At 38.2% G+C, this 24813-nt stretch overlaps 1 protein-coding gene across 1 annotated transcript; it reads right to left on the bottom strand.

The window, feature by feature from the left end:
• Positions 1-2348: 2348 nt before the first annotated feature.
• On the bottom strand, positions 2349-6471 carry gsc (goosecoid). Its single transcript, XM_027999941.1, has 3 exons — positions 5113-6471; positions 4366-4625; positions 2349-3524 (listed from the first exon to the last, which is right to left on the bottom strand). Exons 1-3 carry the CDS (start codon positions 5426-5428, stop codon positions 3387-3389), a joined length of 714 nt encoding a protein of 237 aa, XP_027855742.1. The 5' UTR covers positions 5429-6471; the 3' UTR covers positions 2349-3386.
• Between the last annotated feature and the right edge of the window lie 18342 nt (positions 6472-24813).

Consider the following 24813-nt stretch of genomic DNA (forward strand, 5'->3'; position numbering starts at 1 on the left):
TGTCTGACATCTACAACTGGTGCACATACAAATGAATTAAAACTAGCTCTAACAGTAAATTGGCTGCATTTTAGCATTAAAATAATCCACCAACGTTTATGATTGAACTCCACTTATCAGGTTAATTGTCAACATAAATATGGTCAATCATAGCTTTCAATTCTGTCATAAAACAAATCCTGTTGTGACTAAAGAATGTTCTGTTAAAATGTAATTATGTTGCGATCTGAAAAACTGACCTTCAGAATGCAAACAATTCCAGAGCCTGAAAACGAAACTTATTTGTTAATTTTTCTGACCAACACATCACACTGAAGGCACATGTAGTCTAAACCAAGGGATTTTTTTTTCTGTTATCCTAAAGGGTAATTTGATATTCAGTGAGAAAATATCCAATAATATTCACACCTTCTAGTTGTTTAAATAGTTTTAAATGTAAAGTTTCAGATCTTTTAGTTAGAAGCAACAGGATGGATTAATCTATGTTTTACTTGTAAGAGCTGCTGGAGAGACGATCCAAGAAAAGCAACAGAAACTGCACTCAGTGCTGCATTTGACTTATTGTGAGGACCACTAAGATGGTAAGCAGGTACTCATGCTGGTTCTCCTTTACACTGTGTGAAAATCAACGCCAGGTTTCAGGCCTTCAGGCTGCTGTTGCTATAGCTACAGGAGAGAGAAGGATGGCGGCCATGATGGCTGAAGCTCACAGGCAGTAGATCTATTTCAGAATGATGAGATCAAGTCAGACGAAGCCACTCTGTGTTTAAATCAAGTTCAGATCTGAAAATTGCTGCCAAAAAAGAGGATAAAACTCCATCAGATTTGAACAGCTGCACATCTTTGACTTGTCAGCTCTCCTTTCTCTGTCTCCGACCTTCATATTGGAGAAGTTTTCCTTCATCTGCCGATCAATGCGTTCCCCTTCACAACACCGCTGACCATCTGGTCATCTATGGACGTTCTCTGTTCACTAAAACAAACTTGGCCTTAACTTGCAGAATGAGGTTTTGTGTCTCTGGATCATTTCTGCAAAACTTTCTTCCACCATCCTGCAGAGCAAAACATTCAGAGCTTCTGAATCGAGGAGTTTCTGATTACTAATTAGCTGAAACATACATGGTGATTTTTATTGTAAATTTAGTATAACTTAGTTAATCAGAGAATCAAACGTCTCTCTGTAACTGTGCAATCTTAAGTCAGTTAAATCTGTTTCAAAACATTGACTTTGCCTTGATGAAAATCCTCAGTGAGTCTTGTTTACATTTTTTGCTAAGCTTTATTTTTCACATATTTTAATTTTTTCAGATCACATCAAACATGTTGTGGTATCTGGGAGATTTTTTATTTTACAAGACTGATTTTTAAAACATGTAGCTCTAATTGATTTTCACTAGTTTATATGTTGAGGAATGCATTTAAGTTGTAAGGGAAGTAAGCGGAAAACCAAAAAATGTTGGCATTTTCTTGCAATTAAATCAAATAAGCCTCCAAGTTTGAGCGGATTAAAATCCTTTCCCCCTTCTATTTGGTTCAGATGTTGCATCTGTTGCATCGGCGGCTCGTTTTCCAGCTCAGTGACGGAGGAAGAAGCCGTTCATCCAAATCTCAACACGAAACTTTCCCCACATGTGCTTCCATGCTGCTGTCGCTGTTTGTTTGGAATTCCTCGGATAAATGTGGGAAAACTCAGCCGAGCCGAAACAAATCCCAGTTTTCGGTTTAATCCTTGTAAAATCAAAGGGGAATTTTTGTAGGACTTCACTTGTCTTTGGAATAAAAATCTCTGGAAAAAGTGGAAGAATATTTTAATGCTTTGCCCCCTCCCCTTCATTCCTCAGCACAATCCTTCTTGTGTTTACGAGCCTCAGAGACTCTGCTGCAGAATTTCACCTCGTCCAGGATTATTTGGATTTTCTGCTGCTGTGAGGAACATTTGCAGTCTGGAACGTTGGTAATGGAAAGAAGAAAGAGATCTAAAACATGACGAATGTTCTGATGGAAAAAAATATACAACAGCTTAAGTATATTCTGCATACATTAGGTGGGAGCTCCACAAAATGCAGTCATAGATAAGTCTATTTTAGGAGAGTTCAAATCAATGCTTTTGGTCCGAAAGACCAAAAACAATTCATTATCAGGTTTTGAAGTAAATTTCAGGGCGCGATTATTTTTAGGGCTGCATGTTTTTTTTATCTTACTGGACTTCCATACGCAGATCTGTTTTTGTATTTCTGTAGCACTGAAACACCCGCTGCTTTAAAATGTTACATTTCCAACTAAACGAGAGAAAGACATGAGAAAAAACAGACGTTGCTGGAAAAATAACCAACAAAATGACTTATAATGCGTTTATATTTTTTATTCAGATTTAACTTACTTCTTTTTTCATATTTGATTTAATGCTGAATGTTTGACAAACCTGCAAACACATTGTTTTTGAATCAGGTATTAGAGCTTTTACCTGCATCTTGTTTCTCTTGTTAAACAATGAAAAATAATTTTCTATTCCAGTTTGGCTAATTTTGCCTTCAAATTGATCTGTACCTCACAGAGGTTTTTATTTATCTACTTAGTTTCATATTTACATAAAATTATATTTATTCACATCTTTCACAGATACAATGAGACACTCATATCTAGTTACAAAGATGCTCTTTTACCAACATTTGACTCATAATTTTCTTGAAACCAAGTTTTAATTTCGGAAAACTGATGTGCAGGAATTTATTTTTGTACGTTTTTCATGACAGAAATAAAGATATTTTACACTCTAATTGAGAGATTAAATAAGATTCATTATAATAATCATATTTACAAGACCAGATAAATAAAAGAAAATACGTTTTTACACCCTGAAACACAAATCAGCTTCAGATGAGCTTCCTTTCTGCTGCTGTTTCTGTAAATTTAATTTACATCTTTTTGGTTTGGAGATGAAAACACATTTTTGTTCCAACATGTTGGTAATTTCAATTTGCTTGGTGAAATTTGTCAGAAACCCAAACAGATTCCGCTTTAAAATTGGATCATTTATCATTTTGTCTTCAGTAAAATCCAAATTCAAACTTCCGATTTCTACAGTTTCAGCCGGAAGCCCGGCGCTGTGGGCGCGCATGGTGTGCGCGCAGAGCGCCGTCTTCCGCTGAAATTTCAATGATGTCACTTTATTTCTAATTAATTACACACGAGAGCTTGCGCAGCGAATCTGCACGTGCACCAACAATTAACATCCACGAACGGTCACATGGTGCACCGTGAGTGCGCGCGCTTTAAACTACGACATAAAAGGAGTTTTAAATTAAACATAAATAGGCGTCACAGAGACAATAATAAAACGATATGTACACCTGTGCAACATTACATCACGCGCGTCCCCGTCTCCATCAGCTGTCAGAGTCCGCGTCGCTTTTAGTCCCGTCCGTTTTCTCCGCTTTTTTGCTCCATTTCTGAGAGTTCTCCGACTCCTCTGAGGAGGAGCGCTTCTGCCGCCTCCACTTGGCGCGACGGTTCTTGAACCACACCTGCAGGACCCAGGAGGGAAGAAGTTAGAAAACTCTGATAGGCAAATGGCTTCTCTCCATAATTTATAAACAATACGTTTGATGGCAAAAATGCAGACTTTAAAATGTTGATTTTTTTAGGGTTAAGATTAACGAAATAAAATGAAATAATCTTATTTGTACCCGTTTTATGCTTTTTTTTAATTAATACTGTCAATACTGTCTTTGCTTTTTTTCACACTTTCATTTCCACGGGTAACACACTGGGTCTCAATTTCAAGAGACAAATTTTAGACAAGAAAAGAAAAGCATAAAACAGCGCATAAAACTAATAAGCCTTATTACTGAACCTTACTATTGTACAAACAGCCGAATTTTATATTTTTCAAAAGGTTATAATTTTGTAAAAATGAATCAAATAAGTGGACCAGTGATTCAAATAGTTTCAAAAGAAATACATAGGAATTAAGTCTATAAAAGCAAATAATAATAATAATAATAATAAACAACGTTAATTAAACATCAATATGAGATACATTGCAAATGCATATATATATATAATATTATTATAGTCTATAATAAAATCTTTTATTACGTTCCGCACTATTATATTTGCAATATCCACCATGCTAATATATTTCTGTAGATATTTATGATTTTTTTTTGTACAATCTGTATTCTCATATTATTTAATTCTGCAACTAAATTTATTTGTAAAACTACAAATTATTATTCATTATTATTATTATTATTATTATTATTATTATTATTATTATTAATAATAATAATAATAATAATAATAATAATAAATGTCTTCCTGATTTCAATCAATATTTAAAAAAGGAAAGAAAACGTATCCCACCTCGACCTTCTCCTCCCGCAGGTGAACTTTCCGGGCCAGCTGCTCCCGCGTCCCCACGTCCGGGTACTTGGTCTCCTGGAAGAGGCCCTCAAGAGCCTCCAGCTGCTCGTCGGTGAAGATGGTTCGATGCCTGCGCTTCCTGCGGCAGTGCAGCTGGTTGAGGAGCTGCAGCTCGGTCCGCGACAGGCTGCCCATGTTCATGTAGGACATCATGTGGTGAGGAACCGGGGACAGGAGCACCGAGGCCGGGCTGTCGTAGCCTGTAAGACGGGAACAAACTGAAGCGTCTGAGGCGCAGAAATGAGGATGTTTCGTAGATTTATATGCTATATCAACATGCATCGCACATTTTTGTCTTATTTTGTTCTTCTTTAAGTTTTTCTGCAGTTTAAAAACTTTTTTCTGATCTAACAGAACATTGAGGACAACACAAACAACCGAAAACATGACGAAGTGTGCAGCAGAAATCAGAGGGAATTTGAAATTTTAGTTTAAGAAATCAAAAAAGTGGCATTTTTGCGCATTTAACATATTCTTGTCTTAAAACACTTTTAAAGTTGTAAAAAGATTAACATAATTGTGAAGATCAGGGGCGAAGTTCAGATTTGCTTTTAACGATCATTTTAAACAATTCAACAAATGCATATTTATCTTTTTTGTGTCACATGAAAATAGTCATTTACATTTTTAAGAAACAGATTTAATTTCTATTAAGCTGTGAATTGAGAACTATCGGGGGTACCCTACCTGCGGGGAAGCAGGGGCACTGCTGCGGACTGAGGCCGGGCACGGCTCCGCAGCAAGGCGGACCTCCTCCGGGACCCTGGACCTGCAGCTGTCCGTAGTAGTAGCTGTTATATCCGATCCTTGCCCCGCTCAATGCGTGGACCCCCGGCGGGGACGGTCCGCGGGCAGCCGAGTACAGTCCGCTGTAGTCGGTGTAGATGGTGTCCGTGAGGCCGGCGGGAAGCACCACGGGGCCGCTCCGGTGCAGCAGCAGCGGCTCCTTACAGTTCGGCCGTCCGGACAGGATGCTGTCGATGCTAAACATCCCGGCGGGCATCACGCGGCTGCGCGGAGGAGAAAAAAACGGATCAAACTGGGAATCAAAACTCCTGAGGAAGCGGAAAGAAAGTTCAGGCTGAAGGCGACATGGTGACGCGGCTGCGCTCTTCTCTCCTCTGCAAGCGCTGCAGAGTCAGCTCGGGTTCAGGATGCGAACTGCTGCGCGAGGGGTTGCTCTTATAGGCCGTGACGTCACGGCGCAGAGGCTGAGTCAGACCGGGTTGAAGGGCCGCGGGTTTGTGTATTGAGAATTAATTGAATTAAGATAATCCGCAGTGTTTGCAGACTATTGGAAAGGCGCTGTTGGGTCACGGAGGCTCTTCCTGCGGAGCAATCCGATTATTTCCCAGTCGCCGGAGCCATCAGAGGGAACAGCGGCGTTAGTGCGTGCAGGCCGCCAAACATCAGGAGTCTGGATCATTAAACATGTTTAGATTCGGAGTCAAACTGCAGCTTGCAGGCTATTTCATACCTCTTCACAATCCGAATTGACCCTGCTTTTCACACTGAAACAAGATTTTAATCGGCGCCTTCATCTATTTTTGCGCATATGATCCAAAATGAACCTGATTTCATGTCAGACGCAAACTGCCGCGCATTAAAGCTGATATTCCTCTCATTATCCGGCCTCCGCTCTGCTCTCTGTGGGGGATAAGTCAGTCTCCCCCCTTGGCAGCAGTTTCCTCTCTCCCCCATTCCCTGACCGGGATAAGATAACGGCCCATTATCGCTTCTATTCAGGCCCCTAAAGGAGAACAGATCGGGTCTTTACGCAGCTAATCAACACGGCCCCGAGGCTGTGCAGGAACGTGGATTCCCGCTGCAGACCTTAATGGAAGCTGTTGATTGCATTTAAGACTCAATGGGGAGTTCATACATGCGCGCGTCAGGCGCTCAGATAAACTGATGAGGTGAAAATGTGCCGTTCAGATCCGAGGTGTGATTAACAAAGACGTACAGCTCTGCAGAGATCATTTCCGACTGATGTAAAATGATATATAAACTTATTTCACAAACTTTAACCCAGGGAGTCGGCTAATTGAACATATCTGAATATTTTCTTTAAGAGCCGCCTCTTCGTTAAGTTTACCACGTTTTAATCCTGTAAATGTGTCTAAATTAAGTTAAATCATACTCTGATTCATGCAGTTCATAATAAACTTGATCTCTTTCATTTTTATTATTATTTACACCGCATAGGATGTTTCATTCGATCTGAGATTTTTAAAAAACTTATATTGAGAGTATCATTTTATTGTCATGAACGTTTTTTCCACTTCAACAAAAAGTTAAATGTAATCTAAACATTTGCAACTACAAAGGAGAAAAAAGTTTTCAGCATTTATTACTTTTCAGATTTTTTTATTACAATTATTTTCTTTAAAATCCTACTTAATTTTTTTTATTTATTATTATTATTTTTTATTTTGTTTTCTTTTTCACTGAGTGTAAAGTTTTGTTCAGCCCGTCTTTAACTGGACCCGTCCTCCTACAGAATGATGAAGCCGTCGGGTTTCTGTTTTTCTGCGACTGAGAGATTAAAACCATATTTACCTCTGCGCATATTGCAGAGAAATGGCCCTGAAAGAAAAACAATATTTACTATCAACTGAACAGATTTTATTTATTGCTCATTTCATCGCAGCTTGCATCAACTGGAGCTCATCTGCAGGAGGAGGTGCGAACACCTTCTCTGGCTTCAGGACATTTCATTTCTCTCTGAGCTTAAACTCTAAACTGTTTGTAATTCCACAGCTTCACAGAAACAAATTTTATTCTAATTCGAGAGATTTTCGGAATAAATAAATGTTTTTCATTCAAAAAGGCTCAAGTATTCCTTTTTTTCCCTTCCCTACTATCTGCGAAGAAAAATATATATATTATTTATTCCTGTGATGCAGTCACTCTGTGATTGCAGTATTCTGCATGCTGTTATTATTTTTCGCATTTATTCTTACACTTTGCTGCAGGAGGTAGCGAGAAGAAAAAAAGATTTCTGCAAAACGAAACGTGTGTTTGACATGAAAAGTAACATCACAGAACCGCCACTTACAGACGTTGATAGATAGATAGATAGATAGATAGATAGATAGATAGATAGATAGATAGATAGATAGATAGGTAGATAGATAGATAGATAGATAGATAGATAGATAGATAGATAGATAGATAGATAGATAGATAGATAGATAGATAGATAGATAGATAGATAGATCCGCATATGTGCTCATATATTGCTAGACGTGTGTATTTAAAACGGGACAGACAAAGCGGACTAATACATCTGTTTTAATCCCATCTACCATCTCTAATACACACGCGCACACACGCACGCACACATACCTGCAGTTTCAGGGCTGTTTTTTTTTTTGTTAAGTCTATCGGTCTGTGTTCAGACTCTGAACTGTTCACCACCATAAAAATACCTTTTGCTGCTGCTGCCGCTAAAACCAAACCGCAAAGAGGCTGTTAACTTCACCACAGATTTAATATCTGCTTCGCACATCAAAGACTACAAATACCAGAATCTGGTTTCTTTTCAATCATGTTCTTGAAACAACAGCTTAAACAACGTTCAGGAAATGATCCTTTTTCTGCAGCTGATTTTTTTTTTTTTAAATTCAACTTTTCTTTATTATTTTCACTATAAAAATTCCAAAGACATGTAAACCCAGAGCTTATACAAACTAATAAATGTAAATGTCGCTTTAAATAATTAATTTCATTCAATATTATAGTTTGGAATACCTTTTAGGTTTTGGTCAAGAAAGCTTTTAACAGAACTTGAATATGGAATCTTATATCTCCTTACCTTAATCAATTTGAAAAGCTTATTTCTAATTGATTTATTTCATTCCAAATAAAAACTTAAAGGGAAGAAACCGATAATATAGTCATCAGAGAAAATAGCCAGACAAACAAAGTTAAGGCTCTTTTTAGTCCCTTTGATGTAATCTAATTCTTTACAAATAAAATTGTTTCTATTAATCAAATTAATTTCATTCTTTCCAACCTGCTCATCGTGAAACAACAAATTCTCAAAAATAACAAAAGAATTGTTTCTTTGTTCAGAGCAGTCAAATTGCCTAAATTGTGACACTATTAATTAAACAACCAGTTTGTAACGGGATGACATTTACCTTCTGGTGTTCTGTTTTGTAATTTTGAGGAAATTTGCAATAAATTCACTGATTTTAAACATTGTTTCAGCAATGTCTTATGACTGTGTGATGCTATTTTCTTCCAACGAGATAATTACTTGTATTTACATGAGAATATTGAATGAAATGATCATTTTTGACAGGATTAGTTGGAAGTACTGCTCTATGTTCACACTTTGAGACATCAGCATAAGATCAAGAGACAAAAGTGAATAGGCCACTAGTGAATCCTCCGTGCATATCTAAGATTCTTGGAAGTAATTGAAAGTATTTAGACAATATTAAAAAGTTTAGAAAGTTTCTATCAGGTATCAGAGCTCAACATAAAGAAACAACACTGAGATTCCTGTTTGTTTAAGTTAATGATCTACCTCACACCAGAATTTGTAATGGAGTACAACAGGGTCCTGTGTTTGAGCCAATTCCATTTTAATTACAGATAGTTGTTAAAATTATGTGACAAGCAGGTGACAAATTTTCATTATTATTTCAGATTATCAGCTCAGAACTCTAAATTATTTAATCTCCAGTATTAATGTAAGTAACATGGGGGCTACTTATGACCAGGACATGTTCTTTGAAGCCAATTTCATTACCCAGAAAGTTTTTGGGAAGTTCATTTTACCGGGTATCCCCAAAAACACAAATGTCCTCTCTCTCAAAGGGCTGCAGTATTGCAATTTCCAGAAAGGCCAAAAACCTCAGAGCATCAGTTCATTGAAGATGCTGCAGCAAAGATTTGGATGAAAATATCGTCAGCTTTTCTTCCCCGGTAGAAATAAAGTTCCTCTTTCATATGAAGATCTTAATAACAAGTTTCCACCTTTTATTTCAAAAATCATACCTCCACATATTCCTGATTGAGGAGCACAGCTTTCAAAACTACAGTAGATGGTAGATTAACATGTAATCAATATTTATTTACAGCTTTTCTGAAACCAACATTCAAAACAAAATGTTTTTTTTTACATCGAATGATGGTTGTTCTGAAAAACAAAACAACAAAACAACAACTTCTTCCAGCTTCATTCAATAGATCCCAACGTGTTTGCAAAGACTGCTGGGATATGTACTCCTTCCAGAAATCTTTGGACCCGCCCAGGGATTCTGTCCCTGGAAATCCATGAACAACTTCAGGTGAATCATTTCAATGTGAAGAAACAGCAGCTCTACTCTGAGTGAACCGGTGTGGTGATCCATGAGAGACACACGCATGGCTCTGCTGCTCAAATTCATGTTTACACAAATACATTGAGCAGCTCTAAAGAAGAACATTATCAAAATATATCACAATAGAGATGATTACTTTCTTTGGATACCAAAAGCCTGTACATACTTAGGATAAATGGAATCCTGAGGAACTCATTTTGTTGTGTAAATAGAAAAGGTTATTTGTCATTTTCTTTTTGTTCATGACTTGAGATTTCTTTCCTTAAGTCAGTTTCTGTAAGCTCACAAGATGATGTCATGATGTTATACAGGGTTTATATATCTTTATATTTGGGTCAAATCCTATGGTGATGTGGCATCAGATTAAGTGATTAATAGGTTTACTTATCTATGTCACAAAGCAACAAGAGGCTACTCTATTGCGTACTCCGGTTATTTATGCATAAATGTCTTTATTATACTTTGTATGTTAACATCTGTTTGAAGAATTTAAAGCCAGTTCTTCTTCTTAAAACAGCTTCTCATCATAATGCTGCCACCACCGTGCTGGACAGGTCACTTTGAGTCCACCAAACATACTTCTGGTCACTGCGGCCGAACAACTCCACTTTTGTCATGTTTGATATCAAATCAAATGATATCCGACCTGTTCGAATGTACAGAAGCTAATTTCAATCAGCTTTTTAATGCTTTGATTTCAAAGTGAAAACTTTTTCTTGATCTCCAACAAATTAGTATGTTGTTTTTAAATTGGCTTTACTGGAGGGAGTGGCATTGGTGTTCCTACAGTTTCCAGTTCCTTCTGAGTTTGATTCTAGGGGGTCGCTGTGGTGCTTTTGAGCTTTTATTTCACCTGAGAGGAACAGTTTAGTTCAAATGGTTGAAACTTGTGTTAAAAAAGTCTCTAGAAAGTCCAACCTCAAATCCTATTGGCATCATTCAAACAACGCCATGTCTGTACCAGAAAACAAACTAGTCTTAACTAATTCTACCAAAATAAATGGGCAAATGTTTAGCTGAGGTGAATTTGACCAAACTTGTGAATGTATGCATATATTCTGGCATGTAGACTAAGCAATATTACTAATAAGTTTGAAATTGAGTGCCCATTTGTTGTTTTTAATAATCATTGCTGTTGTATGCTGAGTAAGCAGATCAAATAAATCATCAAAAGCATCAAATAAAATTATATTTTTGCCTGTAATGATTGGATCTAGACATTTTAGTGGAACCGGGAAGGTCTCCTGTCAATCACATTAGCAGAGAAAAAACATAACTACACCAACATTCGCTAAAGCAAAATACCAAAAGCAAAACTTATTCATTCAAGCAAAGGAAAAACATGCAAACGCCACACAGAGGGGCTTTGATGTGAAGATCTAATCTAGAAATAAATCCTTTTTAAACATTTTTGTAAACATTCATGTAAAAGATATTGATATTTGTGAGTTTTTTCAACTGATTTAAAACCTGTCTCAGTTATTTCAGGTCTAATCCTGGCTGGAAAAAAAAATGCAGCGTAAACATCCAAAAACAGGAGGTGGAGTGTAAAAAGTGTCCACATCAATGACAGGGGATTGCAGAGTTAAAACCTGACTGTGGGCTGCACACATGAAAACAGTCCAAACAAATCAAAATGCTCTTTAGACATTAAAGTGTGTTTTTCTTCTCTGGGCCTCAGCAGCAGCTCAGGTTTCACTCAGGCTATTCAAAGGAGGCTGAATGCAGACGTCCACTTTTCAAATGACAGCGCGGTACCTGCTATTGAGCCTTTCCTGTGTCCAGTCATTTTCTACTTAAATGGTTTCAATTCAGAGCTAACATCGGGCTGTCAGAGGACAGAAATGGCCCGGGCGCGCTCTTTCAGCGCTCATCAATCATTCATTATAACTAGAATCCATCAGCCAATCCTGGTAATTACTGATTACAGGCAGGATCAGGGAAACACACACACACTCGCAGCCCTCTGACTGCATGTCAAGTCAGGAATCAAAAACACATTTTCACATTAGAAGGTCTGAAACGGGTTCTCCACCTCCCCCTCTTTTCACAGAGGTGCTACTTAACACACTTTGGATTTATAAGAAATTCAAATGAGCTCTGCAGGCTGGCAGCAACATAATGAAACCTGGAATTATTCTATCAAAACAAGGCAGCAGTGTAGAATTTAGACCTCAGCTCTGCCTCTGCGCAACACGCCACTTTAACATGTCTTTAGCTTGTGCACACACATGTCACAGCTGTGTGTGGAGCCCTCGCTCAGAATGATTTAACACAAGGCCCCATCACTGCTAATAACTCACAGAGCAGATCCACATTCTGGTGGGATCAAGCTCAAAGTTTCATTGTGGAAATGTGTAACTTCTCTGAATATTTAGAACAGAACTAAACAGCAGAGTTAAACAAAGTTAAAATCATCACTGCAGCGAGACAAACTATCTGAGTGTTTGTTAATGGTCAGAAGTTACTGCATGTGGATATTTTTCAGGAACAGAAACCAGATCTAAACTGATGAAATCTTATGTTTTGCAAGAAGTCTTTTTCAATGTTTCAAACTTGAATGTCTCATAGACAGACCCGAAGAGAGAACAAACAATGTGGAAATAACTTAGAGGAAAGTGGAAAATAGCAAGGAAGATGATTAAAATTCAATTAGTGGCAACTTATAGGAAATGAACACAGAAATCAAACTAATTTACTTATGCCAAGATGATGATTTTATTAATTGGATCCATGTGAACAGTGAAAAGAACTGGTTCAAGCACAGAGCCCTGTGGTACTCCATAGAAAACCCTGCACTGTGAAGATTCATTGTTCACATGAACAAAGCTTAAACTGTCTGACGAATTAGATTTAAACGAGCTCATTCCTACAACGTGTTAAAGTTTTTGTAAAATAGTATTGCGCTCAATTAATAGCAGCACTGATATGATATAGTTTATGTCTTTTTATATCACATTATTTTGACTGTATTGTGTCATAGGGTATTGAATTACATTGTATCAGTTATTATTGCATCATGTCTTGTTTTTCTGTATTGTATTGCATCGTATATTTGTATCATATTATTTTGTATCAAATTATGTCATTGCATAGGTCAGATTTTATGTTTAAGTTTATGTTTTTATTTCGTATTACGTTGTTTTATACAATATTGTATCAGGTTGTATCATTAAACATTTTGTTTCACTGGGTGAAGAAAATGTAGCAGTAATTTCTGCTTTGATTCAGGCCAGAAAGTCAAACTACAAGCCTGGAGAAATGCCAAACATCGTTAATTTGTTCTTGTTCATCAGTTCAGCCTCCGCAGAAAATATACAACAGAAACATTAGTCTACATTTTCAAACCCAGTGATGAATGGGAAATGACAATGACACATCTGGTTGAATATGAGAGAAAACGTAAACTATTTTATTTTTTATTCCAAAAATGAAGTGAAACAGTTGACAACATTCTTCATTCTTTTTTGACATTTTTTGACATATGCATCAGCATTATGGCAACAGTTAGTATGGTGACCAAACTAAACTCCAGTGCAGCTTTTTGTTTCGCTGAGTGATGGATGATCTGGAAAGCAGGTGAATGTGACAAAGCTTGGTTCTGGTCTTAAGCAGCCAGTTCTTCCTCCATGTTGTGCTGAATGAGCCTACGGTGTCATGACGGACCCCCAGCAGCAGCAGAAGCAGCAGCAGAAGCAGCAGCGGCACGGGAAGGAGAGCTCAGCCGCACACAAACAGAACCAGATTGTTGAAACCTGGGAGGTTTTTCCCCGGCCAGCACCTGGTCTGCGTGGGTCCCACCCCTCTCTGAAACTCAATCCAACAGCTTAACTCTGTGGAGCTACTGGCAGAGGCTCCCCATTAATCCAGTACAGGTGCCAGAGATCCCAGTTTACCCTCTGCAGGGGGGAGAAGACTTCAGATCCCGTTCATGTGGATTTCTGCAGATATGTTGCATGTTTTCCTACAAGGAAGGATTTTAATGTAACCGTACAGTCAGGCAGCAGAAGGTGAGCCGATCCTTTCAACAAAATCATGTAAATCCCTTAAAAAGCCAGACTCTGGATGAGAATTAAACTCCCCGATCACTTCTTGCCCCTGGAAATTAAAGCGGATTTTAACAGTGCCACCATTGTGATGTACAAATAATTTGACATAGCAGCTAAAAACTTTAATATCCACTGTTGACAGAATGGAATTAGCCACATATTTCCCTCCAAACTTTCAATTTTCTCCTTAGTCGTGTGAGCCAAGCTCTTAATCCGCTCTTTATGTGTCCGAGCATTAACCTTCGTCAGAAACGGGCTGCCAGCCGGCTCCAAAGACCCCACTGAGAGCTGTTCCTGGGCCTCAACGTGGCCTTTGTTGGGGCAGCTGAGGAGGGGCCCCGGGGTACGAGCAGTGTGCCAGCATGAGGGGTTATCCAGGAGCCTGAGAATCAATCCTGTATTACAGTTAAGCCTTGTAATAATTACCATCATTAGGAGTAACTGGAGCATGCAGATGACCAGGCTGCGCTCATAAAGCTGCAGCATTCCTCCAGACGCTTGTCATATACATAATTCAGTAATCCTGGAAATACATATTAACATTCCCCTGCAGCTGAAAACTGTCAGAGCTCGGCCCCACGACTCCCTGGAGTTTCCAGGGTCAACTTCCATATTTCCCCCTTCCTCTCGGTGCCTCAGAGGGAGCCTCGGCATAAAATTTAATATCTGAGCCGGGTTCAGATAATCAATGTCTTAATCACACAGAAAAATGTTTGGAGGAAGTAAAAAAACATTTTGCACATATTTATCAACTGCTTCAGGATAAGGGCATTTAACAGCTCCCTTCAGATGCATTTTAAAGCCCTCCATGCCTTAAATCGACAGAACACTTCATTACAGCGAGCGTATCTGTTGCGGTAAACAATGCCTGGTAATGCTTTAAAACCTTTACTCAACCCTGACTGCAGCCTCTTCAATTAGAGCGCTCTCAGTGTGTTGTTATTGGCACATAACTGCTGCAGATTTCTATCGCAGGTCGGGTAATTCAATAAGCACAGCCTGGAAGCAGCTCACTGGGTTATGTTCTGGTTAATGTCATACTGTTTTAATGTGCATTTATGGGAAAAATCTGGGAGATACAACGATAAACACAACTTGGAATCAACAACGGATTTTCTTTTTTTCTTTTTTTTTTTTGGACAGGGAAAGGAAACGAGAGAGATGTGCAGCAGATGTAAACCACGAACTCCAACCCATGTCCTTCACAATCAGATGCTGTAATGCAAAACAGCATCGGTGGATGCAAACAGAAAGTTCAGCCTGAACTGGAACAACAAATATTTCTCTCTTAGACTCGGTCATCAAAGCGAAGGAGAAACGTCTGATAAATGAGAGAACAGCAGAAAAATCTTGTTGTTTTCTTTTATTAGTAAAAGACATTTGTGAGTGAAGCAGGGATCAATCTTTAGCAGCAGTAACTCTCAATAATTATTTTAAAGGATGTTTTTCTTAATAGCATTGCTTCAATTTATTAATGTTTGTAGACATTTGTTTCTGTTGAGCCTTCCTCCATCCTTTCCTATCAAGTTTAGGTCAATTTTAGGTCTGGACTTCGACTGTACCATTACAACACTTAAATTATTTTCTGTTTCAGTCATTCTGTTGTGTTATGGCTGCTTGTCCTGATGATGAATCAGGCCAGAAGGGATGCAAATCCTGAAGCAGCAGCAGCAGGAGCCCAACTCATCATCATTCGCCTCCGTGCTTAACAGTTTGATTGTGCTGTTTATTACAGCAAAATATCTCTAGTCTCCTCTCTTATTGTTCCAGTCGTTTTGTACTTTTTTCAGCTTTAACTTTGAATATAAAAGCCACATCCTAGATGAGGGATGTAGAGCTCTTATTTTTTGTTACTTCTGTGAAAATTGTTTTCACTGACCTTGGGGGGATTTGTAGCGCTGTTTACTCCAGGAAAGAAAAGTGTTTTAAAAGTTTTCAACTTTACTTTAGAATGTTTTTTTCTCTACAAAGGGATTGCCTTAACGGAGCTTGGAAATGGACATTTCAAAGAGCAACTGCAATTGATTTTCATTTCATCAACATTTTATCAAAAAAGCAGGAGAGAAAAAAAAGAAGAAAATCAGGCTGAACTAGAATAAAACCTGGGAAAAACCAGATAAACCCAGATCAAAACAGAAAATTAATTTGAATGGATGTGTCCATTGAAGCTAAATAAAAGCAGAACAAGTCCAGAAATAACAGGGAAAAAACACAAAAAAAAAACTGGTAAAATCAGGACAAAGTCAGAAGAAACTTAAAAAAAAAAAATCAAAATAATATCAGAACAAATTAATGTGTTTTAAAGACAAAATAACAAATTCTGGAAGTGTAATCTGCCGGTAAGTGACAAATGAATTTTTGGTTAAAGAATATTTGTTCTTCATTCAGTGAAATTACACACTGTGAGTAGAGTACTTGGAGATTTTACTCAAGTATGAGTAACGATCCTTCAAAATAACGTTACATTGTTTTAGTAAGACTGAAAAGTATGATTTAGTAAAGCAACTCTTAAAAGTAATTTATTTCCAAAAAGTTACTCAAGTAAATGTAATTGAGTAAATGTAAATACTTCCTACTTACCTCTCTGGAAGAAACAAGGATAAACTTAAAATAAAAGCAGGATAAACTGGGATCAAACCAGAAGCAGCAATGAAGAAACCAGAATAAAACTGTCATGAAATCAGGATTACGCTGTATGTCACCTTTCATGGTAAAAAAAAAAAAATCACAAAGTGTTTTGCATTACACCAAGAAGGAACTCAGATAAATCCAGGACAATATCATGGTGAAATCAGGACTTAACTAAAGCGGGTCAGTGCATTGGATTTCACCTGGATATATTTAGAGTTGATAAATGGAAGCAGGGTTGACCTGGATGGTATTTCACAACATCTGCATTTTGATCTAATGTTACTTAAAAAACTTGACCTAGTATAATATGTCATGGGGTCACATTTGCATATTTATGAGACCTATGGAGCTGATAAAGTCTGGTTGGGTATAAACTTTGTTCACACACAACACAAAATGCTTTTAGTGTTATAATAAAAACTGGTTTAACCCCTCAGCTCATGTTTACACCTGCAGCCGAATACACATCCAGCAGCAGGGATCAGTCAGGAATTCAGCACATTAATGAGGTCCTAACGGGAAGAATGAATCCTGGCTGGCTTTAGACTGAGAAATAATGAAACGACGAGGAAGAAATGCATGTTTTCAACTCTATTCACTTTAATTTCCTCTGCAATGAAAGAGGAGACTGATACATGAAATATCCCCAAATCCATCCTGTTTTGCTTCTATTAAATCAGGGGTGAAATACGAGCATCCTGCTTCTTAGAGGAGGGGGAACCCTGGGATAAAGTTTCTGTGGGCTGTTAAAGAGATTCGGTCTGCTTTGTTGCAGAAACTGTCAATATTCTAGAAAATCAACGGTTGGCAAGGCCTGAGTATCAAATATCCCTCTTATTGGTTTGTGTTGTTTCTCTGTGCTGTTTTCCATCACTCTTCAGGTTTGTGTATCCGGTCGCTAACTCCTGAAGCTGTTCTGTTGTGTATCTTTACAGATACAAACACATGCAGACTCCATGGAGAAACACAGAGGCGAGCCCGTTGACTTAAAGCCCATGCGGTGGTTTGATCAAATCTCAATGAGGAGGAACTAATGAGCTGCTGTGTCACTAATCTGACAATAGAGGAGGCTGTAAAACAAACAACACAAAGAGCTTAAACGATTGCAGCTGCATAAGGGGGCGGCACAGCAGATAATGAAGTATTTAAGCTGTAGACGTCAGGGCTTTGTTATAGAAGGCTGGGTTTGTGAAGGATCCATTGTTTTAGCATTTAAAGTCCATTTATGTGATGTATAGAAGCTGAATTCAACAACAAAAGTCAAGAAAATAAGGAAACATGGTGATAAAGTAACTAACATTTATCAGAGAAACATGTTCAACAGATAACCAATCGTCAATTAGATCTTTTTCTAAAAAAAGAGCAGCAACATCTACAAGGTTCTTCTGAGCAGCACCACTGCATTTAACGCTTTTTATTGCACATAGTGCAAACCTGCACACTGTTATTAATAAAGCTAATCTGATGTCATGTGAAGTTTGGAGCTTTGTAGCTACTGACTCTCCAGAAAGTTGGTGACCTCTACAAACATGCTTCTCTGCATCTTCTGACAACACTGCGATTTTAAAGTTGGGATATGTAACTTTTTAAAATCTTTTTACATGTTTGTTAAACCTGTCACCATGTTGTGATATTATAATATGACACAGACTATCTGTGAAAAAAATCATTCTCCTCCACCTCCTCTCAGTGCATCTGAAGAAATGTGCCGCTCTCAGTCAAAAACAACCAATCAGAGCCAGGAGGAAGGGCTTAGCACTATCAATCAAGCTCATGTATGCACTGCTTACTGAGCTAATGGTGGAGAAACAACTTACCATTCCAGAAAAACTGCTTTTCTGTGGCCTTACCAGTCACCATAGGCTCTGCTCATTAGGAGAAGCCGTAGCTTAGCAGAGAGGAAAGGGGAGGGTGTGAGCAGCACGTACACGAGCATCTCATGAGCTTCTCTTCTGAGGTTTTTCAGGCATGTCCAACTGAGAGGTCATTCTGAGGAAACACACAGAACACACTGGAAGGACTATGCATGCTTTCTGTCCTGGGAACTCCTTGTGATTCCCTTTAATGGTATAAAGACTTTGAGATGTCTGAGTTTCCTACTTTGACCTGTGACTATCTCTAAAGGATTTTCGATTAGAGGAAAACAATGAATAGGTAGATGAAAAGTTTGTAGGGTTGATCAAATAGGCTTTACAAGCTTGACTTCCAGCGCTGTTCTTACCAAATCTGGGTGTGTGGGTGGACTAAATGCAGTCTACTGATTTAAAATTGGAAAAAGAAAATATTTCCAGTGTTTTCAGGTAACACTGGAAACACTGGAAACTTCCAGAATTTCCAGTGTACCACCAGAATAAGGGCTTTACGTTGCTTATAATGAATCAAATTGTTTGTTTTAACTCCGACAGTTCTCCCTCGAAAAAGAGATTTAATCTCGAGGGGCTCCCTAGTAAAATAATATTTAATTAAACTTTGCTATTAGTTATACGTTCTTTGCTACTCATTACATTACTTCTTCCGGGTCTGTGTTTGTATGGTGTTTTATTGGAAAATTTATGTTGGTTGATCCAATTTATTATTTTATCACTTATTATAAAATCCCTCTAAGATGGTTATGTTTTAGGAAACTCAAAGCCTCTTTCTGTATTTTTTTCTCACAGTTATAGTACATGTGTGTGTGTGTGTGCGTGCGTGTGCGCATTGTTGTTGCGCAACACCCCCCCCCTTCTTTCTGTCTCTACTCTCTCACTCTCATACTTCCTCTTCTGAGAGGGGAGATGTGCTACCAGCTCTCCGTCTAACGGGTCCGTTGAGTTTCCTAAATCTGCTGGGATTTACCCTGTCCAGAACTGAAGTAAACTCTGTTTAAGCTGGTTTCGAGAAACGATTCGCCTGGTTATCTGACGGCCTACATCCAGGTGTCCCACCCTTCTTCCCCCTGTGAATTAGCCAGACTGAGCAGCCTACAGCCAACTAGTTTCACAGAGCACACCTGTTAACGGTCGCTCGTTCTCTATTTTGCAACTTGCATTTGTTATTGAACCAGGTAGGTTTTAGTGACTCGGTCGAGTCCCAAGGATGAGGTTTTAAATATGGGCTACCAGCAGCCTAAAAACATTTTCCACCTCTTCCTCTCCAGAATCAAACATCACAGCTATTTTACAACCATCAAAGAACTTTAAGGTGACTCATTAACTGAATGTCCACAACATCTTTTAGATTTTCTTTATGCTAAATATTTTATTAGTAAGGCATTTTTGCAAGGGTCAGTACAGCTTAATTCAGTAGCAGAAATAATCAAATAAGTAAAATCAATCATCTAGTCTATCTTTCCCTACTGCTGACACTGAGAACTAAAAAAGGGAACCTTTGAGAGAGACGGACGGAGTTTGGCGTTTCGAACCCCAGACCTGGCTTGATGATGAAGAAGGTGTGGCAGCAGGAGGAAGATGTTGATCGGCGAAGGCCAGGATCTCCGCAGGTCCGATGAGCTTCTTCTCCGCATGGATGCTGAGGTCACACAGGACTTTGTGCTGGCAGGAAAAAAGGCACTAGTTCTTCTTCCTTGTCTTTGTCTTCATCTTTGTCTTTGGGGTCAGAACCCAGCCGATGAGAGAAGTGCGATTCGAAGCCACAGGTTGTGGGCCAGACGGGTTGGTCTCCATGTGCAGGACAGTCTCCGGCTCCGTGGCCCCGGCTCTTCTTCAGCTGCAGAGTTCTTTGTCCATCTCGATCTTGGCTCGAAGCTGCCCGGAGGATCCAACGAACGGTTCCTCTTTTGCACTCACCTTATATAGGGTTCATCCACCCCCCTGGTGCGCCTGCTGTCTGCTTAGACAGATGATCTCATATCCATCACTGTCTTACAGACATTTCCTGATGTCTGTGCCAATGTCTCAGGGTTGCTCAACCTCCTGTGTCCCTTGCCTGCACAACCTTTCACCTACTCTCTACCTCCAACATATCAGTGATGTTTAATTGCAGTTACACCTTTTTACACCATTTCAAATTTAATGTCAAAATCACATTTATATCACATTTATTTTCTTTAGCTTCTCTGATTTAGTATTCATTTATAATTTTATAACCATTACTTATTAGTTACTCTTATTATGATCTTAATGTGAGTTATTACAGATGTTTTTCTGAAAAGAAACCAAGAATAATACATGATTCTAATTATTTACTACTAAAGTTACAGTTACTTGTTTTTCTTGTAGTTCCCACAAATATAAGTGTATTATTACAAGTAAACCAATATTCATATAAGTATTTTACTTTGAATCTTATCCAATTACTAATAATGTTTAGATTTAATTTTTTAAAACTTTCATGCTTTAAAATAGTCTCAGCTATTTTTATAAATCTGCAGGCTGGAAACTTCCTCTTTTTCCAGGAAACCTGCTTTTCCTGTTTAATGACTCTCTCTGACTGACTATGATTTTTTATGATTAGATAGAAAAAAGTAGAATTAAAGCAAAGTTTGCATGAGACAAAAACAACACACACAACTAGATTTATTTTATTGACACTTAAGTCTACTGTTGGGCCTAGATGTCACTTGAGTGATTCATTTTAAAGATAACTTTATTTATTATTACTGTTAAACTAAAATCTCCAGCATGGGGAAGTGGGATGAGCTCGGATTTTCTTGACACCCCCTCCACGAGGTCAGACCTTTCACATGCTGGGAGTCCATCACCCTCCTGCAGTTCGCCGTCCTCATCCACTAGAAAGAGAAGAGGTTCGTCTGGGATGTGAAGATGCAGATTCTTCATCCTCAGTTTTCACAGAGGGCTCAGTGTAGTCATCAAAACTCCACTTCTCTTGACAGCATACATATGTGTGAGAGAGTGTTTGTGGTTGAAAATTACCCATCAGATTGAGGACAGTTAGGCGATTGGAAAGACTGAACCTCAGAGGCATTTAAAGCTCACAAAGCTGCTGAGCTGCAGGATTCAGACTCTCTGCTGTTTCTCCTCTGGCAGTGATCGCTCTCACAACACATCACACACTCCGCTCTTCTCCAGCAATCACCACAACGTTTGGTTCTGGTAGAAGATCTGGATCAGAGCTGCAGCGCCATCATCAGCTGCAGCTTTGTCGTTGCTCTGCAAAGATAATAAACAAGAAGCAAAAAACCTGCAAGAATCTGGTAGTGTGTGTGTGTGTGTGTGTGTGTGTGCGTGTGTGTGTGTGCGTGTGTGTGTGTGATCAGAGCCAGGGCAAACTCTAAAGCATATCTAATCATTTTGGGTGGTCCGAGTCACTCTGCCATCTCAGAGATTTTGTGTTTTCTGATCCAACTTGCTGCCATGGCACCACCCGACCTGCAGGGGGCGCTGGTACAGTCCAGAAGTGAGGGCTCCGTTTGAAATGGATCTGAAACCACCAATATGTGAGGGCCTGGCGTGAACTGGCAGAAATCACACATGGAGCATAATATTTAACATTATTCTTATCTGAACACGGTGTAAAAAATCTGGTTCTGGGTCTACTGAGTCTTATTAGCTCACATGTTGTAAACTTTACGAAGAGGATTAATAAACAGAAGCAAACACAATAAAATCTTAAAACAATCTTCACTTAAAACTTACATGCATGTGTACATAGAAACAATAAAAAGCTAGAAACATCCATCTATTCATCCATTAATGTTTCTAGGAAATAATTTATTTTCCTCCTGAGTTCCAGGTTCTTCCAGTGGAATGTGATTGGAAAACATCCAAAGGAAAATTTCCTGATAAGCAGGAATGACCTCAACTTACTCATCTCAATGTGGATCAGCAGGAACTCAGCATCACCTGCAGAGAATCGCTAAATATGATGTCAGGACCCGGTTACCCCAAAATAAGTTTAAATATTTTTTTTTACTTGTGTTTTAATTATTAATCATACTAGATCATTTGAGTATGCGTTCCAATAAGGTTTTCACAAGTACCTTGTGAAAACTGGCAGACTTTAAGAAAGTAACTAAGGCTAAACTTCTGTATACATTTTTTAATGGTCTGTTTTAATTTTCTCATTTTAAATGTCATGTTTTCATTAACTTTAACTGAAAAATCATCACAGTTAACAGAAAAAAGTGGCTCAAACATCCATCTGATTGCAGTTAATACACATAATGTGTTTTACGTAGTGATAAAGTTCCTAAAATCAATAAATAATATTCTAGTTTATTGAGTGGGTCTATTTGGAGTATTTAAAATATACCTCACATGATATTAAACTAACTTGAACTATTGATTAAAGTTTTAATCTATGACTCTGAGATGTATTTTTATTCACACACAACAATTACATTCTGGAAACTAAGAAAAAAAGAAACAGAATCTATTTTCCGTCAGTCTAGCGCAATGTGGCTCATTTTTCCCCAAAATTGCTTCTTATTGGTTGATCAGCTCACTGTGATGACTCCTACCCCGGAAGCTGCTGGCTCCTGAAGTAACTGAGCACTGAGCATGTGAATGTACTCTGAGATTTCAATTTGACATATAAATCACATTAGAAATAAAATTGATTATTATTATTTTCCTTCCTTTTCCACTCAATTTAGTATTAGTTATTAGCACTCAAAATTAATCTGAAATCCTTTTTGTCGCTTCTGAAAGAGCAACACATTTTTGATAAAAGTTAAACCTTTAATTTAGATAACATGTTGAAAATTGTATTTCTTATTAACAAAGCTCTGTCCTTTATGTCACTATTTAGTTAAATCATTTGGAACCGTACATGAACAAAAATAAATATATTCTTATTCCATCCATGATTTTCTCCTGGTGGTTTTTCTCATCCAGCTTTATTAAAGTATAATTAACTGGATTGATGCTTGATGCATTCGTCCTTTGGAGAAATCTTTCATAGATTTTGAGACCAATTCATTTAGGTACAATGACATACAGCGTATTCAGTTCTGATCAATATGTAGATCAGTTGATCAGAACTGATAGATCACGTGTCACATCTCTGAGTGGCTCTAACAGCAGCTTATAGTTTTTTCTGTATTTTCCTCCTAAAAAAATCCATGTGACATTTCATCATGGCCTGCAGACCGTTCCTATTAATTGAAGTGTAGCTTCGAGTGTTTCACCAGCTTCATCATCTGTGCCCTGCAGGAGTGTGAGGGCGCTCTGACGGCAGCAGCCCCAGCAGAACGCCCGGAGATCTGCAGGAAACTGGTCAGGTCTTTGCAGTGAACTCTGCTGGCTTCGTGTACAAACTTTGAGTGGCTGCAGCTGAAATGTTCATGAGCATGAAGAACCCCCCCCTTCACACACACACGCACACACACCCCTACCTCCACCTCCACACCCTCTGAAAGGTGACAGATGATAGCGGCTGATGAAACCTGCACTTTAACAGCTTCGACCAGATGAAAATAATTATAGAGAGGGAAAGAGCTGGCTTTGATGAGGAGGGAGAGGTCCGAGGCGACCTAATACATAATCAATACAAACATTACCATTCATACATGTCAGTTTATGGAAATGAGCAGTGAAACTCAAACTGTGCTCAGTGACACCGAAATGTAAAGTTGTATTCCAAAGATTCCTATTCTTTTGTCATACCAACATATTCTTTTTAATTCTACACAAAATGTGTTGATGTGCTTAGACTAAGTTTATATAATCTTTGTTTAAAAGCAAAGTAATAGACTCACTTGAGTAAAAAAATATATTAACACAAAAACAAAAATTCTGTCTTGATTAAGAAGAATCCAAGACAGATTTAATAAAAGCAGACACAACCACAAAAATTAACTCATTGACATTGATAACAAAACCACAAAATCCTTTTAAGTATTTTCTTTCAAGTTTCTTCTGCAAATATTTGAAGATATTTCCATCTTCCTCCGTAAAGCACCAAATGCATTTTAGCTCTGACTTCAGGTCAAAATAGAAAACTGCATTTCATCCAGGATAAAGTGTCCATTTAGTGCAGAAGAGTTCCTCTGACTGGTATTCCTCCTATGACTGGTATACACATACAATAAGACAAAATCGCTCCATCTTTCTTTTTTTAAATCTAAAAAAAGAAATAAATCTTTTTTTCAGATCAGGTAACAATTGCAGTCCTAAATAAATGTTATTCCGCTGGATTAAGGGTAAAATGGCTTTTTCGATTGTACCAGAATCTGTGATAAAACAAAATTCTGCTGCAAGTTAAAAAAAAAACACTTTGCAAAACAATAATCTTAAATAAGCTTATACCCAGAACAATGTTTTTGTCACTCTGAAAAGAGCCAATCAGTAAAAGTTGTAACAGTCAGCCACATGTGGAAGTCAGCCACATGGGGTTTTGTCATTCCCACCTCCATCTTCCTCCATAAAGCACCAAATGCATTTTAGCTCTGACTTCAGGTCAGCTCAGACATC

This window comes from Xiphophorus couchianus, chromosome 19 (genome assembly GCF_001444195.1).
Source record: "Xiphophorus couchianus chromosome 19, X_couchianus-1.0, whole genome shotgun sequence".
NCBI lineage: Eukaryota > Metazoa > Chordata > Actinopteri > Cyprinodontiformes > Poeciliidae > Xiphophorus > Xiphophorus couchianus.

What these genes read in the sequence shown, in the direction of transcription:
- gsc (XM_027999941.1), bottom strand. Translation starts at nt 5,428, where the DNA reads ATGCCCGCCGGGATGTTTAGCATCGACAGCATCCTGTCCGGACGGCCG. An exon ending in GTGCCCCTGCTTCCCCGCAG is followed by an intron (nt 4,626 to 5,112) that starts GTAGGGTACCCC and finishes CCCGTCTTACAG; the next exon opens with GCTACGACAGCCCGGCCTCG. An exon ending in TGCGGGAGGAGAAGGTCGAG is followed by an intron (nt 3,525 to 4,365) that starts GTGGGATACGTT and finishes TGGGTCCTGCAG; the next exon opens with GTGTGGTTCAAGAACCGTCG.